At 44.1% G+C, this 18,184-nt stretch overlaps 1 protein-coding gene across 1 annotated transcript; it reads left to right on the top strand.

Moving 5' to 3' along the window:
- Positions 1–939: 939 nt before the first annotated feature.
- LOC129838315 (plexin-C1-like) lies at positions 940–18,040 on the top strand. The gene is made up of 15 exons (XM_055905226.1): positions 940–2,548; positions 2,670–2,810; positions 3,344–3,478; positions 3,568–3,677; positions 4,368–4,648; positions 4,742–4,844; positions 5,084–5,171; positions 5,360–5,398; positions 6,284–6,417; positions 7,748–7,924; positions 10,635–10,737; positions 10,922–11,341; positions 11,455–11,551; positions 11,768–11,839; positions 15,032–18,040. The coding sequence occupies exons 1-14, from the start codon at positions 2,030–2,032 to the stop codon at positions 11,833–11,835; spliced, it is 2,415 nt and encodes an 804-aa protein (XP_055761201.1). The 5' UTR covers positions 940–2,029; the 3' UTR covers positions 11,836–11,839; positions 15,032–18,040.
- Positions 18,041–18,184: the final 144 nt, after the last annotated feature.

Here is an 18,184-nt window from a genome sequence, read left to right as displayed (position 1 = left end):
AGGACTTTAAGTCATGGTTTAACATCTGGAGTAGGACTTTAAGTCCTGGTTTAACATCTGGAGTACAACTTTAATTACTGGTTTAACATCTGGAGTAGGACTTTAAGTCCTGGTTTAACATCTGGAGTACAACTTTAATTACTGGTTTAACATCTGGATTAGGACTCTAAATCCCGGTTTAACATCTGGATTAGGACTTTAAATCCTGGTTTAACATCTGGATTAGGACTTTAAATCCTGGTTTAACATCTGGAGTAGGACTTTAATTACTGGTTTAACATCTGGATTAGGACTCTAAATACCGGTTTAACATCTGGATTAGGACTTTAAATCCTGGTTTAACATCTGGATTAGGACTTTAAATCCTGGTTTAACATCTGGAGTAGGACTTTAAATACTGGTTTAACATGAGGAAGCTAGAAGTACCAGAGCCTCGCAGAGGCTACTTGCGTTTGGGATCTATTATTACTGATATTAGACCGCCATCTTCTGGTCCAAAGTTAAAAACCTTCACAGAGGTTTCTGCTGCAGTATACGCAGAGGGGACAGATGAATGAATGTGAGCGTACACGTTTCAAAAAGTATCATCATAATGAAAGATTTCAATTTTTGTTACATGTATTGTGTGTGTTGATTGATTGATTGATTGGTAGGCCTGTTTAAAACTAGAACCACAAACAATATAATACGTTTTCTTAGATGGTTGTTTTTTAACTAAATCTAAATTCAAGACCTGGTATGTGAGTAGATTGTGGTGTACATAATGCCAGCAGTGGTATTTAGTGAGATCCCCAGATCAGAAGCAGTAGGGATGACCAGGGATGTTCTCTTGATAAGTGTGTGAATTTGACTATTTTCCTGTCCTGCTAAGCATTCAAAAGGTAACCAGTACATTTGAGTGTCAGGGAAAACGTATGTAGTAAAAAGTATTATTTTCTTTAGGAATGTAGTTGAGTAAAAGTTGTCAATCATAAATAAAGTACAGATACACCAAAAAACGACTTCAGTTGTATTTTTACTTAAGTACTTTACACAACTGCATGCCAGTCTTTAGGGTAGTATTTTGTCTAGTAATGTAACACTTTCACCACCAGAATGCAGTGTAGGACCGAACAAAAAGTGCCCCCTTGGGATAGCCCGTGATGACATCAAAAGAAATGCGAGGCATTCACTCTCGGTTACGTATTTTATTATTGAATCAAAGTATTTCAATCTCGATAATCATAGGTGATGGTGATGTTGACACTGGCATTTGAATAGGCAATATAGGCATTACCACAAATGCGCGTTTGGACACCTTTTGTAAACATTCAAACAACGATAATACTGATACAACCTCTGATGAGATTGAAAGGTAGGGAACTAACGTTAATTTCGATATCACAGTAGAGATTTAAACACGGAAGTCGGAGTCTCAGAACATAACCGTCGGAACTAGATGTTATGACATAGTTGCAGCATCCATCCACTGTGCGCTTTTACGCAATCCTCCTGTTGGCCTTCGGCACAGTATGACCGTGGCATCAGAGGCGTAGAACGGAGTTTACCATGCGCTCTCCTCTCAGGCTTGACTGACTACATGATTTACGAGATGAGGGCTGTTTTCTGGGGAGTACTCCTCGCCTGTGTGGACTGGAGTCGGGGCCAGGAGACTCACTCATTCGATGGCGACGTCCGCGACTTTGCCATTGGTGACAGCTCGGTATACGTCGTTACGGATGACTGACTCTTCCAGCTGAACCATGATTTTACCAAAGTTATAAAGAGGGATAATCCGAACGTAGTTTATCCTAACCAAGAAGTACCTCCTTCCGATGAAACGTATCCATTTAAGGTAAACATTTTATTGCCATTCATAAAAAACAAGACATTGATCACCTGTGGAACCACAAAATGCGGTTACTGTGAAATACTGGATCTCAACGAAATCTCGAAATCTGTGCATTCGGTGGATTTTGAAGTGGGTTCATTGGACCCTGGAGATTCAACCATTGGCTTTATTGTTGATGTCGGGAAGAACTCCTACATTATGGCTGGATGGTTGAAGAGCCGTGTGCGTAACGCGTGTGTCAATTCAGGTCAGTTGCTTGTCCTACGGAATACACTAGAAGGACAGAAGGGAGGAATCTTTGTTGATTCAGATGAGAGTGCGACTCCGTATATTGACGCCAGACAAAAGGAGACGATTCAGTTTGTGGACGGCTTTCAGAGAAATTCACACATCTACGTGTTCTCGAACATTCCCAAAGAGCCTCAAGTTCGACTTATTTGGTTCAAGAGCGAGAACAATAAAGCAAATACTTTGAAGTCCCTCGAAGGTGCGACACTCAAATGCTGTGGAATCACGGAGCGCCGGCGGCTCCTGTCTTCCTCTGTAATTCAAGGTTCTGGTGGGCTCCATGGGCAAGTGTTCTGGGCAGGTGTGTTCACGGCTGGTAACACAAGCGACCCCATCAACACAATGCTGGCCATCTATAACATCAGCCCCTCTACAGAGCCTCAACTCAAGAACGATGACCCAGACTTCTGCTATGAAGACTGTGCAAAGGTTGGTGAGATGATAATGATTATATGTATGGTTTATAACCAACACCATAGCAAAGACGTTGTCATTATCGTACCCTAATTTCTTAGCAAATGTGTTGAGATTGTCTGTAACACTGTTTCAGCCATCGGGAAAAGGTACCACCCCGGAGCTGCAGCCAGAGGCAGTGGTGTTTAAATACAGCTCCATGACATCAGTGTTGGCAGTGAGACACAACTCCTGGCTGGTGTTCTTCATCGGGACAGGAGACGGACAACTCATCAAGGTCTGTGGAACACAGTTATGACAACTCTTAAAGCACACACACACTGGCCTCAAAACACCTCTCTCGTGTCATTATTTCTCCCTTGAACACACAGATACTCACACAACAGAATTACATCATTTTCGTGGCTCACGAAAATGTGGCTCACATGAGGGAATTTGAGGTCTAAATTAGCCTGGAGAAACCCCACAATACTTAGTCTCCTTCATGCAGTGTTGTCCCTGGAAAACTTTAATAATCCAGTCAAATCCCCTGCATGTTTCTAACAGAAATATCACAGCCATGCAGTACACTCTAACAAACCAGACAGGGGTTTGGTCACCACTACACATCAGTGATTGTTAGTCTATCATGTATCATCATCATCAAATTCATACTCTTGTTGACAGAGAGAAATGTGTGCAGTCAACTGACATTTACAACTGCAATATAGGTGATTTCCTCGGGCCATGTTATGTATTGTGGTTTGTTAGTGTGATATGTCACCTCTACATAGAGATGTTATTAAAGTGTCCCTCTCTGTCCCATGTCAGCTTGCTGTAGACAAGGCCTACAAACCTGCCTGTCCCAGAGTGCTCTACAAGTCAGATGACGACCGCCGTGTGTTTCCCAAGATGCACCTGGATCCAGTGGACCGCAAACATGTGTACATGGCACTGAGGAACCAGGTAAGTTCTACTGTGCACAGAGATACATATTATACAGTACAACCATTCTGAAATAGGACCCAGGACATAATATTGTGTGTTTGTTGTAGTTGATGCGTGTGCCTGTGGCTCAGTGCAGTGAACACAAGAGTCTGAAGGACTGTTGGTCTGCTCAGGACCCCTTCTGTGGCTGGTGTGAGTCTGAGAACAGCAAGTCAAGGTCAGTCACAAGAACCACAACTACACACTTCTACAACTTACAGTTCAATCGAGTACAGGCTTGTTCAGTTTACGTCGTTACGGATGACCGACTCTACCAGCTGAATCATGACTTTACCAAAGTTATAGAGGGATAATCTGAACGTAGTTTATCCTAGCCGTCATCGGTTGTAGATACTGCCATATAAATAAATACCTGCTATGCTGATGAGTGAGAGAAAGCGATGTGAGTTAGAGTTTACGAGATGAATGAAAAGTGACGATCCATTCAGTCCAGCCTTACTGGTTATATTTTCATAACCACAATACAGGGAGATGTCTTCATTATATCTTGTCTTATTCTTCTAAAATGTACTTTTTTGATCATTTTATGAAAATTAACAGTCGCAGTCGTTTCAATGTAATTAAGTGAGGACAGTTGCCTGGTTTGTTTGTGTTAATGTCATACCCCAGGGTTTCATATGATCTCACCACATACTATCTGTGGTTTTTCACAGTATATGGTCTTGTTGATATATTTATTTTCTGTGGTAAAACATAGAGCTCAAAATACATTTCCTGTATCACCCACAGCTTCTTAGAATCAACTTGCCTCTTTAGATGAAACTTCCTGTGAACATACTTCTATGTCCTGTTTATCTCTGTCACCCTAAACCTGCTCATCCTCACCCCTTTATGTGATGTGTTCTAGATGTTCGTTTCAGGATGACTGCCTTCAGCCTTCAGCCTGGATCTCCATCTCTGAGGACTCCCAACAACAGAACATGGTCTCTTACCAGGTGGAGAAGAGCAGCAGTGGAGAGAAGATCACACTCACTGTCAAGGTCCACCTGAATGTGCATGGGACAGGAAGTCTCACCTTTACCTGCCACTTCTTCATTACAAGAGGTGATCTGTGTGACAGGACAAGCCCCGCTCCAGCGTTGCCTCGATGCTCCTGCCTGTTCTCCAGCGACCAGCTTCCTGCTGAAGGTGAACTTTCACCTTCTAACTCTCCTGTAGATTTCTCAATGAAAATATGGAGCATCTTGCTTAGAGATTGTTTCCCTGTGTTTTTCCACATAGGTCTGGATGTCACAGTGGAGATAAGAGTGGGGAAGCAGAACCTTACTGAGAAACTGATGCTCACTAACTGTTCAGACATCACTGGACCACCTACCTCTGCCCTGTCAGTCAGAAATCCCAGATCTGTCATGCTACTCCTCAGCACCTTGATATGGCTATGTTTCAAACCTACTTGTTTAGACCTACTTCAATATTTACTATAATGACATCTTTTAAATTATGTTGGGCACTGTCTGTATGTTATAGATTTGTTAGTACACATTTTGCATGAGTAGCAGATGGTACACATGTTTATGATTAAACTCACTGTAGTTTTCTTATTTGTATCTCTGTGTCTCTCAGGTGTTCTCAGTGCATGACAGCTGGATGTAGCTGGAGTAATGATGCCTGCTCCTGGACACCCAGGTCTGCCAACTCAGACTCCATACAGGTATGACACGCACACACACGCACACACAAACTCACACGCATGCGCACGCGCGCACACACACATACACACACACAAACACACACACACACACACACACCTTCTTCTTTGTGGGTGTTCATCTCACAACTTCTTCACCCATGTGTGTTCCTGTATCTTGTTCATCAACCCTCTCTCACTTCTATCCCCAGGACGTGTGCAGACTCAGCCAGTCAGGAATGAACTACTCTGTAAGTCCATCCTGCTGATCATAGCCTTTTCCTCTTCCTCAGCATCTCTCAGTGGATCTTCTGTGAGCAATGAGCCCCGTCGGGTCTTTTTAAAAATGGCGGGTGGGGAAGCGAAACTAATGCGTGATAGTGAGAAAGAGAGATGTTGTACAGAATGGGGTGAGTTTACGTTAGCTGTGTGTGTTTGGTGGTGAAGGAAGTGTTTGCTCCTCATAGGGTTTGGTGCTTGTTAAAGTTTCATAAAGTTCATTTGGCCTTATCAAATCTCTCTCTCTCTTGCTCTCTCTCTCTCTCTCTCTCTCTCTCTCTCTCTCTTGAAAGCTAAGACTGAGGACAAAATGAAGAACCTCAAATGGGTGTCTGCAAATGCCAAGATACTATATTCAGTTATACAGAGCAATAATCATAGATCTGGGCATTTTTTGTAGTTTCGCATCCTACATTTAGATCACTCGTAAAATAGAGATTTTATCTCAACCAGAATAACATGGACCAAAAAGGTTATATATAGTAAGAAGATGTTTGTGAATAGAGCCTTTGTCTCTGAGTCAAATCATCATACCTCTTACAGTGGGGATCATGGATCACATGACTGTACCCCAGGGCAGTAGTAGTGGATGGTACTATAATTACTGATAGTCCTGAATGAATCGTGAATAATGATGAGTGAGAAAGTTACAGATGCACAAATATCATACCCCCAAGACATGCTAACCTTCCATCATTACAATAAAAGGGGAGGTTAGCATTTTTTGAGGGTATGATATTTATGCCTCTAATTTTGTCACTCATCATTATTTACCAAAATTAAAGAGCAAGCCTACAGCCACAAACACATATTTAGTTTCACTTGTCTTTATCAGAAATATTGTCTGTGTTTGTCAGGAGCCAGTGATCGTCTCCATAGTGCCCAGTGTCCTGTCCTTCCATGGGAGAAACCACGCCCTGATGACTGGGAAGAACCTCCATCACGTGACTAGGGTTCGCATCCAAGGGCACATGGACTGCAGTCTCAAGGAGTGAGTCAAAGTGGACAATCGGTTGAATATGATTTGTTTTCTAACATATGCAGACAATTTTTTGAGATAACTAAAACGTGGATTATTTCAATCAATTATTGAAATCAATTATTTCATCAGATTACACTCATAGGACATCATGTTACACAAGACATGTATGTTTTGTTCGACAATGGGCATATTTATATCCACAAATCTCGGTTTACATTGGCGCCATGTTCAGAAATGCCTCCAAAATATCCGGAGAAATTGCAGAGAGCCACGTCAAATAACAGAAATACTCATCATAAACTTTGATACACTTGATACAAGATACACTTGTTCTTAATGCAACCGCTGTGTCAGATTTTTTTTTTACTTTACGGAAAAAGCACACCATGCAATAATCTGAGATGGCGCTCAGATATAACAACATTTCTCCGCCATGTTGGAGTCAACAGAAATATGAAATTACATCATAAATATTCCCTTACCTTTGACGATCTTCATCAGAATGCACTCCCAGGAATCCTAGTTCCACAATAAATCATTGTTTTGTTCGATAATGTCCATTACTTATGTCCAAGTAGCTACTTTTGCTAGCATGTTTAGTACACATGTCCAAACGCTCGCGCAGATCCAGGCGAACGTCGGACGAAAACTTCAAAAAGTTATATTACAAGTTGAATTAACTTGTCAAACTAAGTAGAGAATCAATCCTCAGGATGTTGTTATCATAAATATTAAATAACGTTCCAACCGGAGAATTCCTTTGTATCTACAGAAATAATGGAACGCAAGGCGATATCATTTGGAATGCGCGTGACCAAGAACTGGCACTCTGCCAGACCACTGACTGAAACAGTTCCCATCCGGCCCCACATCACAGTAGAGGCTTCATTCAACGTTTTACAGACTGTTGACATCTAGTGGAAGGCGTAGGAAGTGCAAACAGATCCATATCTTACTGGGATTTGAATAGGCGATGAGTTGAAAATCAACCAGCCTCAGAATTCTCACTTCCTGTTTGGATTTATTCTCAGGTTTTTGCCTGCCATATGAGTTATGTTATACTCACAGACATCATTCAAACAGTTTTAGAAACTTCAGAGTGTTTTCTATCCAATAGTAATAATAATATGCATATATTAGCATCTGGGACAGAGTAGGAGGCAGTTCACTCTGGGCACGCTATTCATCCAAAAGTGAAAATGCTGCCCCCTATCACAAAGAAGTTTTAAACAATGGTTTAGATTTTTCACTGGTGCTCACTTTTTGCATGAAAGCCCAATGCCTTATGTTTTGGTAAAGTGTGTGTCTAACCTATGTAGTGTGTGTGTCACATGATCAGGTCTCCAGTGTGGAACCACACTGGGTCCAGTCTGACGTTCCACATCCCCAGTGGAGACAAAGGTTCTGTCAGTGTGTGTGCCGTGCTGCCAGACGGTCGCTGTCTGGGCAAGGCAACTGTCACCTATGGGTCCTCACCATCCTGCACTGGGCTAACACCAAGCACTACCTGGGCTAGGTAAAAACACACACACACGTCTACCTGTTCAAGCCCAAACATCAAATTGCATTTCTATAGCAATTCACACAAGTATAAGATCCAACAACATGGGTTCACCTTTGGAACGAGCTATACAGAGGTGCCTTTAACTATTTTCTAAAAATGGCTACTGGCTATGGTGTTGTCTGATGGGGAAGGAAAGTGGGCTTGGCAAGCAATTTTTTTACATATTTTATTTGTTGTATAAAAAAAGTACAACTTTTGCCATGAAGCATCTTTGTTTTCCACTGGCTTATTCAAATAATGTGGTTTAGACATGACTACAATTCACATCAGCACGCTAGGTGTGACTGTCACGTTCGTCATTCGGAGTCGCCGTTGATCCTCCTTCGCTGCCTCTGCCTGCTTCCATGGCAGGGTCTTGTCCCCTGCCATAACATCCTCCCATGTCCATGATGTCCTCCACTCACTTTTCTCCCGGGCCCAGGATCCCTGCTCCTCCTGGCCACGCTGCGGGGATCTTCTGTCACGAGCGTCATAATGAGTAGACCAAGGCGCAGCGTGCGTAGAGTTCCACATCTTTTAATTAATAGAAACTCACCAAACAAAACAAATAAGCACAAATGAAACGTGAAGCTACTGGTGTGCACACAGGCAACTATCTGTAGACAAGATCCCACAAAGCACAATGAGGAAATGGCTGCCTAAATATGATCCCCAATCAGAGACAACAATAAACAGCTGTCTCTGATTGGGAACCATACCAGGCCAACATAAACCATTAATCACCTAGATGACCCACCCTAGTCACTATCACGCCCCAACCAACATAGAATAAACAGCTCTCTATGGTCAGGGCGTGACAGTATCCCCCCAAAGGAGTGGACTCCGACCGCAAAACCTGACTCAATAGGGGAGGGTCCGGGTGGGCATCTACCGTCAGGGGGCGGCTCCGGTGCGGGGCGAAGTACCCACTCCGCTCGCAGATACGACGTCTTCCTCCATGGCGGCTCTGGTGCGGGGATCGTCGCAGGAGGAACCGGACCGAAGATCGTCGCAGGAGGCTCTGGACTGAGAACCCCTGCTGAAGGCTCCGGACCGCCGACCGTCGCTGGGGGCTCCGGACCGCCGCTGGAGGCTCCGGACCGCCGCTGAAGGCTCCGGACCGCCGCTGAAGGCTCCGGACCGCCGACCGTCGCTGGAGGCTCTGGACCACGGACCGTGGCTGGAGGCTCCGGACCGCGGACCGTCTCTGGAGGTTCCGGACCGCGGACCGTCTCTGGAGGTTCCGGACCGCGGACCGTCTCTGGAGGTTCCGGACCGCGGACCGTCTCAGGAGGTTCCGGACCCGTCGTCAGAGGTTCCGGACTGTGAAACGTCGCCGTATGCTCCGTACTGGGAACTGTCGCTGGAAACTCCGTACTGGGAACTGTCCCCGGAAGCTCCGGACTGGGAACTGTCGCCGGAAGCTCTGGACTGTGGAGGCGCACTGGAGGCCTGATGCGTGGTGCCGGCATTGGTGGTACCGGGCTGATGACACGCACCTCAGGGCGAGTGCGGGGAAGAGGCACAGGACGTACTGGACTGTGGAGGCGCACTGGAGACACAGTACGTATGGCCAGCGCAGGATATACTGGGCAGTGGAGGCGCACTGGAGGTCTGGAGCGTAGAGCTGGCACACGTCCTGGCTGGATGCTCACTTTAGCCCGGCAAGTGCGGGGCGCTGGCACAGGACGCACTGGGCTGTGAAGGCGCACTGGAGACACAGTGCGTAGAGCCGACGCAGGATATACTGGACCGTGGAGACACACTGGAGGTCTGGAGCGTAGAGCTGGCACAACGTGTCCTGGCTGGATGCTCACTTTCGCACGGCAAGTGCGAGGAGCTGGCACAGAACGTACCGGGCTGTGGATGCGCACTGGAGACACATTGCGTATCTCCGCAAAACATGGTGCCTGACTGGTCCCACGCTCCTCACGGCGACTGTCTTGCTCCAGACACCAAACCATCCACTCTACCTCATCACTCCCCTCAACCATCTCACAATACTCCTCGCTCAGTCTATCCCAATACTCCTCTTCGCTCTCAAACTCGCCCCTCGGCTTCGCCGACCAACCCGTGTGCCAACCCCCCAAAAAATTGGGGGGCTGCCTCTCGGGCTTCCGTCGTGGTCGTGAACTTCGGAGTCGCCGTTGATCCTCCTTCGCTGCCTCTGCCTGCTTCCATGGCAGGGTCTTGTCCCCTGCCATAACTTCCTCCCATGTCCATGATGTCCTCCACTCACTTTTCTCCCGGGCCCAGGATCCCTGCTCCTCCTGGCCACGCTGCGGGGATCTTCTGTCACGAGCGTCATAATGAGTAGACCAAGGCGCAGCGTGCGTAGAGTTCCACATCTTTTAATTAATAGAAACTCACCAAACAAAACAAATAAGCACAAACGAAACGTGAAGCTACTGGTGTGCACACAGGCAACTATCTGTAGACAAGATCCCACAAAGCACAATGAGGAAATGGCTGCCTAAATATGATCCCCAATCAGAGACAACGATAAACAGCTGTCTCTGATTGGGAACCATACCAGGCCAACATTAACCATTAATCACCTAGATGACCCACCCTAGTCACTATCACGCCCCAACCAACAGAGAATAAACAGCTCTCTATGGTCAGGGCTTGACAGTGACCAACAACCCTCCTCTGATTGGTTGATTTCGTATGTGTCCTGCAGTGGGAAGAGGAAGATCAAGGTCCAAGGGTTCCATCTGGAGTTTGTGGAGGGGGTTGTTCATGACCACACCCCTCAGACCATCCAATCCAACTACAGCTCTGGGGTAGACATCTTAGCACACTGATTTTAATTGATTTCTTGACTAAGCATCATGTCTTCACCCACTCTCACGTAACCAGTCAGTAACCTAATATGAGCATGCACACCTCACCTTCACACAACACAGAAATCAGTCATGGGGGGATCAATATCTGAGGTATTCTAATTCATGTTGTTGGTGTTTTTAGACTCTGTGGTACCACACACCTCCCTTTGAACACATTAACCAGCCAGTCACGTCCACTGTGTTTCTGAGAGTGGCCAATCAGACACTGGCCTGCTCATCACAGCTCACCTACCATCCCGACCCAGAATTCACCAGCTATACTGCAATCAAGACAGGAAACGACCTGCATGTCACCATTGAGGTATACACATGTGCACGCATGCATGCACCCATGCCTACACACATACATGCTCTCTCTCTTTTATTTCAGAAAAGGGCTGACAAGTTGAACATCGCCACAGAAGAGATCTCAGTGTTGGTTGTTCAGGAGGAGAACCAGGATGTAGAGTGTGCCATGGACACCATTGAGACGAGGAATGGGACTGACTCTGTCATCTGTGAGATAAAGAACACTCCCAGCGCCAACATCAAGTCAGTGAAGGTAAAAATCTTATTCAGATGAAACCTCAACCCACCATTTTATTCGTTTCACTGGAACACTGTCCTTGGAAATGGTGAACAATAATCATGTATTATGTTGTCTTTGTTCATCAGATAAGAGTTGGCAATGTCACAATAAACCTTGATTCAACACACACTCAACTGCTAAGACTCTTTCTGCTTATATCCATCATCATTATAGTCATCGTTGGTAAGTATTCCTTACTTCAGCTTCATTCTCGTGGTTTTCTGTAGCTTTTAAATGTGGTTACTTATGTCAGATGTACTATTGAGTAAGGCTCCTAGTTTTAGGTGTGTTGTGATGTCCTCGGCACTAACTTCACGCGCCTCCTTCGCCACTCACCACACCTGTACCCACTGCTGATTAGCACCACTGCACTATTTAAGCCACGGTTTTACCCTCCAGTATTCCTTATCCTGCTGGGGATTGCAATGGCCAAACTTATTATTCATTTCCGTGATCTGCGTCACTGACTACGTGAGTACATTTTATTTATTGGAGAATATGTAATAATGTTTATATTTAAGATCTGTTGAGTTTGTCAAAGTTTGTGTGCTGTTGTCATTTTCCTTAGTACATTTTCCCTTCGTTTTGGTTGTGTTAACGATTATTTTGTGAAATGAATGGTAAATAAAGTACTGTGTTATGTTGCAGTCACTTTTATTGTAAATATGAGTAGAATATGTTTCTAAACACTTCTACATTGTGGATGCTACCATGATCACGGATAATCCTGAATGAATCGTGAATAATGATGAGGGAGATAGTTAGACGCACAATTACACTGCATGACCAAAAGTATGTTGACACCTGCTGGTCGAACATCTCATTCTAAAATCATGGGCATTAATATGGAGTTGGTCCCCCCTTTGCTGCTATAACAGCCTCCACTCTTCTGGGAAGGCTTTTCACTAGATGTTGGAACATTGCTGTGGGGACGTGCTTCCATTCAGCCACAAGAGCATTGGTGAGGTCGGGCACTGATGTTGGGCGATTAGGTCTGGCTCGCAGCCGGCGTTCCAATTCATTCCAAAGGTGTTCGATGGGGTTGAGGTCAGGGCTCTGTGCAGGCCAGTCAAGTTCTTTCACACCGATCTCAACAAACCATTTCTGTATGGATCTCGCTTTGTGCATGGGGGCATTGTCATTCTGAAACAAGAAAGGGCCTTCCCCAAACGGTTGCCACAAAGTTGGAAGCACAGAATTGTTTAGAATGTCATTGTATGCTGTAGCGTTAAGATAAGGGGCCGAGCCATAACCATGAAAAACAGCTCCTGGACATTACTCATCCTCCACCAAACTTTACAGTTGGCGCTATGAACTCTGGCAGGTAGCGTTCTTCTGGCATCTGCCAAACCTAAATTCGTCTGTCGGACTTCCAGATGGTGAAGCGTGATTCATCACTCCAGAGAACGCCTTTCCACTGCTCCAGAGTCCAATGGCGGCGACATTTACACCACTCCAGCCAACGCTTGGCTTTGCCCATGGTGATCTTAGGCTTGTGTCTGGCTGCCAGGCCATGGAAACCCATTTCATGAAGCTCCCAACGAACAGTTCTTGTGCTGATGTTGCTTCCAGAGGCAGTTTGGAACTCGGTAGTGAGTGTTGCAACTGAGGACAGACTATTTTTATGCGCTTCAGCACTCGTCGGTCCCGTTCTGTGAGCTTGTGTGGCCTAGGACTTCACGGCGGAGACATTGTTGCTCCTAGACGTTTCCACTTCACAATAACAGCACTTACAGTTGACCGGGGCAGCTCTAGCAGGGCAGAAATCTGACGAACTGACTTGTTGGAAACGTGGCATCCTATGACAATGCCACGTTGAAAGTCAATGAGCTCTTCACTAAAGTCTTTCTACTGCCAATGTTTGTGGTTACATGGCTGTGTGCTCGAGTTTATACACATGTTAGCAACAGGTGTGGCTGAAACAGCCAAATCCACTAACTTGAAGGGGTGTCCACATACTTTGTGTATATATAGTGTGTCATACCCCCAAGACTTGCTAACCTCTCACCATTACAATAACAGGGGATGACAAAATATTTTGGGGGGTAAGATTTTTGTGCGTCTAACTTTCTCACTCATAATTATTCATTATTCATTCAGGATTATGGTAGCATCTACATTCATGTAGAAGTGTGCTTGATGCAGTCATTGCGTGCTATGAATATGGGAACAAATACTTACATTTTTACTACTTTAATACACATATACAATGCATTTGGAAAGTATTCAGACCCCTTGATTTTTTCCACATTTTGTTACGTTACAGCCTTATTCTAAAATTGCTTAAATAAAAATGTTTCCTCATCAATCTACACACAATACCCCATGATGACAAAGGGATAACAGGTTTTACAAATTTATTACAAATAAAAATATACCTTATTCATATAACTATTCAGACCCTTTGCTATGAGACTCGAAATTGAGCTCAGGTGCATCCTGTTTCCATTGGTCATCCTTGAGATGATTGGAGTCCACCTGTGGTAAATTCAATTGATTGGACATGATTTGGAAAGGCACACACCTGTCTATATAATGTCACACAGTTGACAGTGCATGTCAGAGCAAAAACCAAGCCATGAGGTCGAAGGAATTGTCCGTTGAGCTCCGAGACAGGATTGTGTCGAGGCACAGATCTGAGAAAGGGTGCCAAAAAAGGTCTGCAACATTGAAGGTCTCCAAGAACACAGTGGCCTCATCATTCTTAAATGGAAGAAGTTTGGAACCACCAAGACTCTTCCCAGAGCTGGCCGCTTGGCCAAACTGAGCAATCGGGGGAGAACGGCCTTGGTCAAGGAGGTGACTAAGAACCCGATGGTCACTCTGACAGAGCTCTAGAGTTCCTCTGTGGAGATGGGAGAACCTTCCAGAAGCACAACCATCTCTGCAGCACTCCATCAATCAGGCCTTTATGGTAGTGGCCAGACGGAAGCCACTCCTCAGAAAAAGGCACATGATAGCCCGCTTGGAGTTTGCCAAAAGGCCCCCAAAGGACTCAGACCATGACAAACAAGATTATCTGGTCTGATGAAACTAAGATTGAATGTCTGGAGGAAGTTTGGGACCATCCCTACAGTGAAGCATGGTGGTGGCAGCATCATGCTGTGGGGATGTTTTTCAGCGGCAGGGACTGGGAGACTCGTAAGGATCGAGGGAAAGATGAACAGAGCAAAGTACAGAGAGGTCCTTGATGAAAACCTTCTATAGAGCACTCAGGACCTCAGACTGGGGCGAAGGTTCACCTTCCAACAGGACAACGACCCTAAGTACACAGCCAAGATAATGTTTTTGCTTTGTCATTATGGGGTTTTGTGTGTAGATTGATGGGAGGGGGAAACAATTTAATCCATTTTACAATAAGGCTGTAACGTAACAATGTGTAAATGTCAAGGGGTCTGAATACTTCCCGAATGCACCGTAAGTGAATTTTCCCAATACCTAAAATGGGGGGGACTATTCACAAAAAGTGCTGTAATGTCTAAACAGTTCACCCAATCTGGATGGAAATAACCTCAAAATATAGCTGTTAGTCTACACTTTAACCACATAGTCATTGTTTGCTTCACTGTCCCAATAATTACTGAGGGCACTGTATATTCTTACTTTGTTTTGTTAATTATTTTCAGTTTATTCTCCCTTTTGCTTGATTTAATCTGCTATTAGGTCTGGAAGGAACCTGCATTATCTGAGGTCAACATAGACTGTCCTTTGAGTCTTTGCAAGTTTGTTGGCAAGGTGGTTGACCTTACTCCAGTGTAAGTCGCCTTCTCCTCCATCATTATTTTTGGAACAAAGATGTCTTACATTTTTGGAAATTGGATAAAATACAATGTACCTCTTCTAAATTCTACAAAATGTCAGCCTTTCTTTACTTGGGTAGAGACGCTATCATTCCTCCCCACTCAACAGTTAACTGCTAGCACTTGATTTGCCTGTAATTTATATTAATGTTTGTAGTATCCTGACTTAATATAAGACTGTATACCACTGTCATATATGTACCCTTTTTTGTTTTACCATATTATATTTTTATGTATAAAATAACATGCCTATTCTAAATCAATTGCTGTTTACATTAAAACTGTGAAACTAAGTTTCCTTTGTGATTTCCCCATTCAGGTGTGGTTTGTGCTATTTGTATATTCATGTAGCCTACATAATAGTGCATAAGGCTAATTTGAGAAATAATGTTACCATCCTTCAATGTGTGAATCAATCAGGCCATCTGAACTGTTATGTAAACATGGTACAGGATGTAAAACCTGATTTGTAGCGGGTGAAACTTGTCGACCAGAGTCATTTGACATAAGCCTTAAAGCCCAAACTGTACAAATTCCCAATCAGACACTTTCCCTTACATCCAGGTATTTGGAGTCCCTATAGGACATACAGTTGAAGTCGGAAGTTTACATATGCTTAGGTTGGAGTCATTAAAACTCGTTTTTCAACCACTCCACAAATGTCTTGTTAACAAACTATACTTTTGGAAAGTCGGTTAGGACATTACTTCGTGCATGGCACAAGTAATTTTTCCAACAATTGTTTACAGACAGATTATTTCACTTATAATTAATTGTATCACAATTCCAGGGGGTCAGAAGTTTACATACACTAAGTTGACTGTGCCTTTAAACAGCTTGGAACATTTCCGAAAATTATGTCATGGCTTTAGAAGCTTCTGATAGGCTAATTGACATAATTCGAGTCAATTGGAGGTGTACCTGTGGATGTATTTCAAGGCCTAACTTCAAACTCAGTGCCTCATGGGTGACATCATGGGAACATCATGGGAAAATCATGGGAAAATTGAAGGAAATCAGCCAAGATCTCAGAACTCAGAAATAAAATTGTAGACCTCCACAAGTCTGATTCATCCTTGGGAGCAATTTCCAAACACCTGAAGGTACCACGTTCATCTGTACAAACAATAGTACGCAAGTATAAACACCATGGGACCAAGCAGCCGTCATACCGCTCAAGAAGGAGATGCGTTCTGTCTCCTAGAGATGAACGTACTTTGGTGCGAAAAGTGCAAATCATTCCCAGAACAACAGCAAAGGACCTTGTGAAGATGATGGAGGAAGCAGGTACAAAAGTATCTATATCCACAATAAAAACGAGTCCTATATCAACAAAAGCTAAAAGGCCACTCGGCAAGGAAGATGCCACTGTTCCAAAACCGCCATAAAAATACCAGACTACAGTTTGCAACTGCATATGGGGACAAAGATCGTACTTTTTGGAGAAATGTCCTCTGGTCTGATGAAACAAAAATAGAACTGTTTGGCCATAATGACCATTGTTATGTTTGGAGGAAAAGGGGGGATGCTTGCAAGCCGAAGAACACCATCCCAACCATGAAGCACGGGGATGGCAGCATCATGTTGTGGGGTGCTTTGCTGCAGGAGGGACTGGTGCACTTCACAAAATAGATGGCATCATGAGGGAGGAAAATGATGTGGATATATTGAAGCAACATCTCAAGACATCTGTCAGGAACTTAAAGCTTGGTCGCAAATGGGTCTTACAAATGGACAATGACCCCAAGCATACTTCCAAAGTTGTGGCAAAATGGCTTAAGGACTACAAAGTCAAGGTATTGGAGTGGCCATCACAAAGCCCTGACCTCAATCCTAAAGAAAATGTGTGGGCAGAACTGAAACAGTGTGTGCAAGCAAGGAGGCCTACAAACCTGATTCAGTTACACCAGCTCTGTCAGGAGGAATGGGCCAAAATTCACCCAACATATTGTGGGAAGCTTGTGGAAGGCTACCTGAAACGTTTGACCCAAGTTAAACAATTTAAAGGCAATGCTACCAAATACTAATTGAGCATATATAAACTTCTGACCCACTGGGAATGTGATGAAATAAATAAAAGTTGAAATAAATCATTCTCTCTACTATTATTCTGGCATTTCACATTCTTTAAAAAAAAGTGTTGATCCTAACTGACCTAAAACAAGGAATGTTTACTAGGATTAAAGTCAGGAATTGTGAAAAACTGAGTTTAAATGTATTTGGCTAAGGTGTATGTAAACTTCCGACTTCAACTGTACCAACTCAGTGGCCTTGAGGTTAGTGTCTGCCCAGAGATTGGGAGTTTGATCCCCAGCTGAGTCATACCATAGACACTCATAATTAAGGAGATCATTTGGGAAGGCCCTGCGATAGACTAGAGTCCTGTCTAGGGGGTGTACGTGTACATTAAGCTGCTTCACGCTACAGAAACAGGATATCCTGTTCCTATGAGCTGTTCCGGCTCGCAGAAGCCAAGGCTTGTACAAGGCTACTTACTTATAGGACCTTGTGGAGAGTTGGACCAGTGTGAGCTCTATGACCCCAATCTAGAGAGCGCTGAGAGGGATGCCATGGGCCCATTCTCAACATTGAGTCCCGTATCAAGTGATGCAGACTATGAGTGCTGATATTTTTGAGTAGCTTGATCCATACGGTTCCAGGTGGTTTAACATGAAGACAGAGAAGCATAAGAGGCCACTTGCAGTAGGCATGACCAGGGATGTTCTCTTGGTAAGTGCGTGAATTGGACCATTTTCCTGTCCTGCTAGGCATTCAAAATGTAATGAGTACTTTTGGGCATCAGGGAAAATGTATGGAGTAAAAAGTATTATTTTCTTTAGGAATGTAGTTGAGTAAAAGTTGTCAAACATAAATAAAGTACAGATACACCAAAAATGACTTCAGTTGTATTTTTACTTAAGTACTTTACACCACTGCATGCCAGTCTTTAGGGTAGTATTTTGTCTAGTAATGTAACACTTTCACCACCAGAATGCAGTGTAGGACCGAACAAAAA

The sequence above is a fragment of the Salvelinus fontinalis genome, chromosome 39 (assembly GCF_029448725.1).
Source record: "Salvelinus fontinalis isolate EN_2023a chromosome 39, ASM2944872v1, whole genome shotgun sequence".
Classification (NCBI taxonomy): Eukaryota; Metazoa; Chordata; class Actinopteri; order Salmoniformes; family Salmonidae; genus Salvelinus; species Salvelinus fontinalis.
This window is presented reverse-complemented; position numbering and strand designations above follow the sequence as displayed.

What these genes read in the sequence shown, in the direction of transcription:
- LOC129838315 (XM_055905226.1), top strand. Translation starts at nt 2,030, where the DNA reads ATGGCTGGATGGTTGAAGAGCCGTGTGCGTAACGCGTGTGTCAATTCA. An exon ending in AGTCAGGAATGAACTACTCT is followed by an intron (nt 5,399 to 6,283) that starts GTAAGTCCATCC and finishes TGTGTTTGTCAG; the next exon opens with GAGCCAGTGATCGTCTCCAT. An exon ending in CCAACATCAAGTCAGTGAAG is followed by an intron (nt 11,342 to 11,454) that starts GTAAAAATCTTA and finishes TTTGTTCATCAG; the next exon opens with ATAAGAGTTGGCAATGTCAC.